This window comes from Rhincodon typus, chromosome 23, assembly GCF_021869965.1.
Source record: "Rhincodon typus isolate 14 chromosome 23, sRhiTyp1.1, whole genome shotgun sequence".
Lineage (NCBI taxonomy): Eukaryota > Metazoa > Chordata > Chondrichthyes > Orectolobiformes > Rhincodontidae > Rhincodon > Rhincodon typus.
In genome coordinates this window covers 16,294,478-16,304,288 of record NC_063354.1, presented here as the reverse complement: position 1 = coordinate 16,304,288, position 9,811 = coordinate 16,294,478, and the positions used below count along the sequence as shown (strand labels likewise).

At 41.0% G+C, this 9,811-nt stretch overlaps 1 protein-coding gene across 1 annotated transcript in view; it reads left to right on the top strand.

Moving 5' to 3' along the window:
- Positions 1-9,811, top strand: part of sirt7 (sirtuin 7) — a 29,705-nt gene that overhangs the window by 4,258 nt on the left and 15,636 nt on the right. Inside the window, exons 4-5 of the mRNA XM_048611103.1 lie at positions 7,788-7,858; positions 9,613-9,685. Coding sequence (XP_048467060.1) covers positions 7,788-7,858; positions 9,613-9,685 — 144 coding nt within the window. The remainder of the gene's footprint in view (positions 1-7,787; positions 7,859-9,612; positions 9,686-9,811) is intronic.

Genomic DNA, 9,811 nt, shown 5'->3' with positions numbered 1-9,811 from the left:
CACACACACACACACCCCTACCTGATGTGGTCAAGGTCATAATGGAACCAGCAAGTCATGTCACCTGATTGAGGTGACCAGAATATTGTTTACATTCTTTTCAGTTCATCTATTTACGTTATTTGCTCTCAAATTCAGTATTTTCCAGATTCAGGTTCCTTAATTTGTATTTTTTTTTCCAATTCCCTATTCACAGACTCCTACACCATCTGACTCTTAGCTCAGCCTTTTTTGACGTACACTAACTGCCTTAACACATTACAATTTCACCTAAAGGTTTAGTCATACAAATGCTCATGATGGGGTATCTGTATGCCATCAGATGGGCCCTTTCAAGCAGTCCACCAGTACTCCTACCAGAATCTACACTTTCTCATTTCTGTAACATTTTGACATAATAGCCAATCATACTACTTATTTTTATGTCTCACTTTATATCCCTTTCACTAATACTATTTACTTTGTTTTAAAGTCAGTTTCTCTATGGACTTTGTCGGTGTTTTATTGTCTAGGTTTTCGTGCTGTTCCAAGCCACGTTAATCCTTTTGTCAAGTAGGTGTTCATGTCTGAGACCTGTTCTTCAGTGCATTTTTTTTTTTACCATCTCATGTATGTAACATTCACTTTTGCGCATTTACATTGGTGTCCCAAGACCATGTCACGCATTCTTGACTCCCACATGATCTTAGCAAATGATCTATGAGATTTTATTCGTCTCTCCACATATGGTCCCAATGCCCCAGCTTCGTGGCTTGATCACCAATTCAATTTTTCTTTTTTTTTTTTGAAAAAACAGACAAGGATACAAACATCACCAAGAGAAAGTTATCAGTTTGGTACTCATCTAAACTTGCTTTCCACTAAAATGCATTTTAGCCTTAATAGCGATCTCAACCATTATTCTATTTTTTTTTTCTTCCTCTTCTGCCACCAGTATCCACCTTTTAATTACTTCATTTCATCTAATTTTGCAACTTAACTATTACCACCGTATCTGATTTGAGATTTGTAGTCCATGGACCATAATCTTGTAATATTTTAAAACTGAAGTCAAACATTTCTGTTTGATTCAGTCCCAACACACTTTGTTCTTTTACTAAGATCGCCCACTATTTTAAAGTTACTTGGTAACTCATCTAGAGATTTGAAATATCTCTATGTAAATTTGTCCACATTCAATATACTGTTTACTCCCTTGAAGTTACTAACCATTTTTTTTTAATGTATTCAACCATTTTTTCTTCATTATTTATTTTTATTCATGGGATGAAGGAGTCGCTGGCTAGGCAGCATTTATTGCCCATCCCTAATTGTCCAGTTAAGAGTCAACCACATTGCTGTGAGTCTGGAGTCACGTGTAGGCCAGACCAGGTAAGGATGGTAGTTTCCGTCCCTAAAGGACGTTAGTGAACCAGATGGATTTTTCCCTCTGGCAATCGGCAATGGATTCATGGTCATCATTAGATTCTTAATTCCAGATATTTATTGAACTCAAATTCCACCATCAGCCATGGCGGGATTGGAATCCGGGTCGCCAGAACATTATCTGGATCTCTAGATTAACAGTCCAGCGATAATACCACTAGGCTGTCACCTCCCCTAACCACACTTGTGACTGTATGTACGTGTATGCACTTTATCATTTTCCAGAATCCCTTTAAATTTTCAGGTAACTATTCCATTTAAATGTTTTAGAATACCAGGGCATGTAAGGCTTAATATAGTTTTTGTCATGATATGCTTAAGTGTACACAGGCTCATTGGTTTCAAGATTCTTGACATTTGCTACGATTGATATTTCCACAATACTTCCCCAACACTGAAATGTGTTATTGATGAATTGCTTGATGGGTTGAGGGTACATCACTGTGTTGCAACTTTGAAATTCTGCAAATGGGTTCAGGCTTCAGTGTCTCCAATTTCTTAAAGCAAACAAGCTGCATCCGTTCCATGCCAAGCAGCATGGGTTAATTAGCACGGATTCTACTATGGGTTCAACAGGGAGTGGGACGTAAACTCCTGCACGTAATTATGTCATCCGTCTCTCCTCCTCCTTGGAGGAAGGAAAAGACCAGCCCTTTGTTAAATTTGCCTTTCCTAAATTCCTTGCAGGAATTTGCATTTTCAACATTCCAATATCCCAATCACTTGGATATTAACAATGAGTCAATCTTATAATCCAGAATTAAAGTTTCACTCGTGTCAAAACAATATTTGGAGTTCATTTTGGCCAGTAAATGAAATTCCAAACATGGTAATTTCCGGAATTAAAATTTACCCAGTCCAAACACAACACAGAGCCAATTCCAAAAGGTAAGTGTCTACCAAGCTTTGCGAATCAATGTTTTGCAAATTTTGGTTTTACACTACCACTCGTGGTTTCTTAAAAGGTCATTACATTAGCCATACTCACTCCGAGATAGAAGGAACTGCTGAAACTGGAGTCTGAGATAACAAGGTGTAGAGCTGGATGAGCACAGCAGGCCAGGCAGCATCAGAGGGGCAGGAAAGTTGACGTTTCTGGTCTGGACCCTTCTTCAGATATGGTGGAGGGGAAGGGGGCTCTGAAATAAATAGAGAGAAGGGAAGGTGATGATAGAAGATGGATAGAGGAGCAGATAGGTGGAGAGAAGACGGACAGGTCAAGGAGGCGGGCATGACGCCAGTACAGGTGAATGTAGGTAGGGAGTTGAGATGTCGGTTGGTCAGTGAGGAGGGAGGGATGGGTAGGTGGGAGGGAAGATAGACAGGTCAAGGAGGCGGGGATGAGGCTAGTAGGTAGGAAGTGGGGTTGGTCAGTGAGGTGGGAGGAGCGGATAGGTAGGAGAAAAGACAGACAAGTCAAGGAGGCGGGGATGAGATTGGCTGGTCTTGGGATGAGGTCGGGGGTGGGGATAATTTGAAGCTTGTAAAGTCCATATTGAGACCATTGGATTGTAGGGTTCCCAGGCAGAATATGAGGTGCTGTTCCTCCAGTTCTCAGGTGGCATCGTTGTGGCACTGGAGGAGGCCCAGGATGGACATGTCGTCCAAGGACTGGGAGGGGGGAGTTGAAGTGGTTCACGACTGGGAGGTGTTGTTGTTTGTCACGAACCGAGCGTAGGTGCTCCACTCCTTGGACAACATGTCCATCCTGGGCCTCCTCCATTGCCACAACGATGCCACCCGAAGGTGCTGTTCCTCCAGCCTCCTATTCCACCTGGGAACCCTGCAGCCCAATGGTCTCAGTGTGGACTTTACAAGCTTCAAAATCTCCCCACCCCCGACCTCATCCCAAGACCAGCCCATCTCGTCCCCGACTCCTTGACCTGTCCGTCTTTTCTCCCACCTCACTGACCAAACCCCACCCCCACCCCCACTTCCTACCTACTAGCCTCATCCCTGCCTCCTTAACCTGTCTGTCTTCCCTCCCACCTACCCATCCCTCCCTCCTCACTGACCAACCGACATCCCAACTCCCTACCTACACTCACCTGTACTGGCTTCATCCCTGCCTCCTTGACCTGTCTGTCTTCTCTCCACCTATCTGCTCCTCTATCCACCTTCTATCATCACCTCCCCCTCTCTCTGTTTATTTCAGAGCCTCCTTCCCCTCCCCCATTTCTGAAGAATGAAGAAGCGTCCAGACCTGAAACATCAGCTTTCCTGCTCCTCTGATGCTGCCTGGCCTGCTGTGTTCATGCAGCTCTACACCTTGTTATCTCTACATTAACTATAGTTGCTTCACACAGAAACAGGCACGCAATACACTTTCAAATCAGCAGACATTCCCAAAATGCTAACTCCACTTCGAAGTCTCCCCAGATCTCGAGCTCCGGGGAACAAAAAGACACTAATTATATGAGATGACATTTAGCAACCAACAAATAAAAGTGCACTCAAACCAGAACACAGTTAACGTTTCTACAAAATTCACAGCGCAGAAAATCTGGCCTCCAGTTCTCCTTTTTCCCAGTTATTCGGGGGTCCTGAAAGTGAGCTGCATTGGTGCCAGATTGAATCGCTTCTAATAATACAGTTCATGCATCTTCTGTATTCGCAACAGGTTTGGTGGTGAACTTCTCAGTTTTTGGAAAACCTGAAGGAGGAGGAGGAGCGCAAGATGCAGTGGCTGGTTGTCCTGTTTGAGAATAGTCCCCTTTTATTCTGTAGCACTTTTGATACTGCCCAAGTTGCCTATTTTGGTTTTGTAATTCCACTGTGTGCTCCAATTGATGCCAAAGGTGCAGAGAGTTCATTCTCTGGTGCAACAAATGAATCTTTTTTTAAGGTTATCATTTATCACTATCCGAAATCTTCCTAAGTCTTTCTTTGCTTTGCTCTGATTGGATTGCTTCCTTTAGAGAACTATGTAAGCACTCACCTTTCTGTACAGGCTTCTGAACGATGGGTTTGAATTTCTTGACAGGCCCAAACCTGTTGGTATTAGGTTTAATGTTGAAGCAATCTGTGTGAAAGGAAGGTAAAGGTTCTGACTGCATCACAAATACTGTTTTGGTAACTGGAGAGGATACAGTAGATATTGTAGGCAGGTTTGAGGCACATTAACTATGTGAGATGGAATCACTTTGTTTCATGGCAGTAACGTGACTTTTAAAAGAATCTGAAAGTTAAGTTCTATTTGGATTGATTGCAAAGGTCACGGATGCATTAACTGATGGAGCACTGGAAATCATGACATCTTTCACAAAAGGTGGATGCATTTTACCTTGTGGAATCTGCCTATTTGCAGTGGGACATTGCTTGTTAGTAGGAAAGGCACATACATCTTTAATGAATGAATTAATTCTGGTTTGGAACAACCTTAGTTCCTTAGTATTACCTTTTTTTTAACGTTTTCTGTGTTGGAGTGGGCTGTCTTCTGTTGGTTTTCCTTTCCTCCCTCCACATCTGCTTTGATCTCTCTTACTTCCCTACCCTTTGGAGAACAGTGCGTTCTGCAGATATTGTACATGGCATAGGTAGGTATTCCATCTATAGTACTCTTATTCCTGCTTTTAATAATGCTGCAAACATTTCCTTTCTGGTTATCTTTTGTTTCACCTTTGAACCTACTCCATCTCCATCTTGTCCCTGTTTGCCACTTGCGCGGGTAGGCCTCACTCTTCACTTACCAGGCTCCACGTTCTCTAACTGTCCTAACAACAAACATACTTGTCCCACTGCCTGTCCCTGGGCTGGCCCTAATATGGTTAACAAGGCACCTCTCATCCAGCGCGGACCACTTTGCATTAGACGGTTCCTCATTCCAGCTGTGACAGTTTCCTGGTCTGGAACCTGAAACTGTGGAGAATACATTACTGGCTTGGTAGCCAAATCCCTCAAACATTTTATACGTTCTGGTATGCTCTCCCATTTTTCAACATAACCTTCCCAATCTATCAGAGAAGGATACTTGTTTCCTACTGCTAGTGTCAGTGCATTCCACAATGATCCAGTTTGCCCTATGTTTCCAAAAACACTATTTGCATGTGGATCAACACTTAGTGCTCCCAGATTCCTTCGCTCTGTGACAGTCGGCATAATATGGGCAGCACCCTGGTCCCACGACTGCATCAGCCAAGAGGCCAAGGATTTGCCCAACTTTTGTTTAAAGCGTGATCCCAAATCCTGCAATTTGGACATCGGGTAATCTCTCACTCTTCTCAAATTTTGTGGGTTTTATCCTCCAACCTGTTTTTGCCTTATTTATTAGGGGTTGTGCTATTAGCCTCTCCTCCTGAGGATCGCTCAGAGGTGGGGCTAATAGCATTCCCTTCCCCGTCCATCCATTCAGACTCTGAATCAGATGAATACCAAATGTCCCCATCCCAATGGTCAGAGTCCCATTGCAAAGTTAATAACGCATGCATTTTGACTGGGTCAACTTTCTAATTTGTGCCGTTTTGCTCTCTTTTTCTGTTGTGCCATCTGCATACTATCTGGTTCTGTTTCACCTCTACCTTCTCAGCTGTCTCCTGCACTGTCTTAACTGTTTCTGTTAGGACAACGTTACGCTGTTCTACTGCTATCAATGTGGCCTCAAACTGCCTGTTTCTGGCCTGGCACTTTTTTTCAATTCCCTACACGTAGAACACAAAGCTGTTAATAATATCCACCCCATTTGTGGTACACTGTCCTTGTTTCTGCACTTGTGTACAGCAACCTGCATGTCTAACCCTCCTTTCTCTCTTTCTTATTCTGGTTATGAACGCCACCACCCCAATTCTTGCGGGGGCCCTAATTATGCTAACAAATTAGCTACAGACCTGAATCTAGAGTCTGCTACATTCCATCCTAGAATACGGAAGGTCTCCAGAGCATCCAGTTGCCTTTCCCTTCTCAAGTATTTTCCTGAATGCCATTCCTCATCAATAAAAAGTATCTTGGATCACAGCATATATCCAAGTGATTATTTTCAGATTTGGGTAAATATAATTAAGAGAAGGCACAACAACAGCAATTTACTTAAATATGAATGTCTAATAAGTAATTATAAATGATTATAATGGTAATAAATGATTATGGTGGTAATAATAAATGGAAGAGAAAAAGAGAAAACCAGTCTCACATCCCTCTGCCCTTCTGGGGCTCCTTGATCGATGGCTGGTCTGGAGGCTCAGGTTCATTCGTGGCACCTTTCACAATCCCGGTCTCGGGTGAAGTCCAGCAGCTTTGGAACAAAATGCTCTTGCACTCTCCACAAACAACCAGTACAGAAAACAACAGATACAATAGACTAACCTGCTGGCTCATACAGAAAACAAGTATTTTTTTTAATTGTGCTGTCTGCGGCACGCATGGGAATGTTCACAGGGCTCATCCAAGATCATGCAGCTTGTCAAGCATCATCAACAATTTTAACCCTACAGCCCATTCTGTACAATCTATCTTCTGATTCAGCTGTCGAATATCATCATTAACTTTTAGTCCTTTGGCCCATCCTATACAAGCCCTTACTTTGAAAACCTAGAGATAATAACTTTATCTTGGTTCCAATAGAAAGTACCTGTTAGCAAATACTGATTTATCTGCCTATATCATGCATAGTTATGAACAAGACATATTTTCAAGAGTGTGTTGGATAACAGAAGGCTTTTGTGGACAAGTCTGATTGTGTATCCATTTATTTCTCTTACAATCCTTGATGTTTGTCAGAGTGGAGATTTTGATGCATTCATCAAGTGAAACAATCTAAACACAAGTTGTAACTCCTTGCATATCAATTGAGGTACAAGAATGAAATTTTATTACTTTACATCAATTGCATTTAAAAATGAAAATATTATTCTAAATCATCCAATTCAATGACCTAAAACAAACAATCTGATAAACATTACATTCAACGCATTTTTGTTTATCAATTCTTTATATCCTGTATTTTTTACAAGTAGTATGAGTATCAAGGGGACCGCTTACTATCGGTATTGCTACTGAGGAAATGTTAGACTTTAAGCTGGTGGATTGACTATGCTAACCAAAATTCACGGTTTCATTGTTCCACTGTTGCCTTCAGCTACCTAGGCCCCAAACTCTAGAATTCTTACCATAAACTTCTCTGCATCTTTGTTTCTTTCCTTTGTTTGATGCAAGATATTCCTTAAAACCTACCTCTTCAGCCAAGTTTTTGATCACTTGTTCTGGTATCTTCTAATGTGGTTCAGTGACAATTCCTGAGCATTGTAGACTGTCTCAACACAATGTTAAAGGTGCTATAACATTTGCATTTATATATTTTACAAATAGACCTTTTTCATTTTTGCTTTCTTGGAATATTAAAATGTTACCCTTGTTTTTGCTTAATGCAGGCTGCATCTATCCCAGATTACAGAGGCCCCAATGGGGTGTGGACATTATTGCAGAGTGGTAGGGAAGTGAGGTAAGAAAAATCTTTGAGCTAGTACACCAAATGAAATAGCTGTTATTTTTGGACTAAAAATATCGGACATTTTTTTTAAATGGTTAGAAGACATAACTATAATAACTGGGGAAATGAATGCTGTAGAGAGCTCCACAATTTTAGAGCTTGCCATAAATGCAATTTAAATAATCAAAAAGCAAAACAGTGCCTTATTTATGGTGGCAAGTAGAAATTAACTTAAACAAAGGAAATGTTCAGACTATTCGAAGTAAAACCATACCCAGTCTTTGATTTATTCCAATCTTTGCAAAGTTTCAGTCTGACACAATTGATGTTGGCAGTGGTATAGTTGAGTTTGCAGTAATTTATCATAACTGCTGCCAGCCCTCCTGCCAAGATCTATTATACTTTTAAAATAATAACGTTCTTTCACTGCCTATGTGAGTTTAAACCAAAAATAAAGTATTAACATAGGCCCCCAATTAAGCCACTTGCTGCATGACTATGCAGCAATTGAAGTTGGCAAACGGCAGTGTCTTTTTCCCACTCTCTCCGGTGGAAAGCTGGAAAATTAAGAGATGATTTCATTGAACAAGGTCAGTCTGAGGGCTTATAGCCACATTGTAAAATATTCCTTCATGTGATTCAGTTCATAAGAATTTTTGGTGGTTGTAAAATAAAGCACTTGTATAATACATACTGGTGTTTGTGCATTGTAATGAATTAACATATTGCCTGATCAGCAGTAATTAGAGGTTATTTGCCAGTGTTATTTACCCATAGGTGATACTGAATGTTTCAAGTTTCCAGCCAGTCGTCTAATCCATACACTTACATTTTGAAGGGGCAAGAGTATAGTACTGTATCTTGTGTTTTTGTTGATTTCAAATTTATAGATGATATGACATTAGGAACTATGGCAAACCACGAGGATTGCCTAGCACACAAAAGGATGTAGATAGATTAGTGAAATAGGTAAGCAAGTGGCTTTAAGTTTTAATGTAGAAAAGGGTGAAGTGATTCATTTTGGAGGGAAGAATATAAAGAGATAATATGAAAGAGTACTGTTCTGATGGAGTTGCAGGAGCAGAGAGATCTGAACGTGTATAATCATTAGTCATCGAAGGTGACAGGACTGGTCTTGGTTAATAGAGCATACTGAATCCTTGACTTAGAGAAATAAATTGCAAAAGCAAGGATGTTGTGCTAAACCTGTATGAAATACTATTTCAGCCTCAAGTAGAGTATTGTGTTCAATGCTGGGCATTGCACTTAAGGAAAGATGTTGAAGGATTTAAAGCGTCCAGAAAAGTTTTGCAAGAAAAGTTTTTTTTTCATTAATTGGAGAAGTTGGGGTGGGGTGTGATGGTGGGGAGGAACGGTTGAAAGGAGTTTCGATAGAACTATTCAAAATTTATAAGGGATCTGGCCATAGTAGATGGGGAAACCAATTCCCATTGGAGGAATGATTGCGAACCACAGGACACTGTTAGAAGCAATGGTGATATGAGTTAAAATATTTTGCACACGGCAGATGATTAGGATATGGAATGGCCCTTAGAATGTGGTGGAGGCAGGACCAGTTAAGTTTTCTGAAGGGAAGAAGGTTATTATCTGAAGAGGAAGAAAACCAAAATGCAGGGTGGTGGGGAAAAGGCAGAGGGATGACATTAGGTGATTGCTCTCTCTCTGAAGGAGCATAGACACAACAGGCTGAATGTGTAACTGCCTTATTTATTTTGCTGAAGTATGTGTTATCTTTTCTGATAAAGCACAGCAGATCTCAGTGAGGCAGAGCCCACCCTGACTCATATGTGCATCGCGCAACTTTATAAAGAAAAACTGGTAAGAACTACGTATAGTTTTGTTTTCTTTTATTGTATTATGATGACTCGTCCTCACTTCATACGTAGTTGGGGAAAATAAAAACAAATTGCTGACAAAACTCAGCAGGCCTGGCAGCATCTGTGG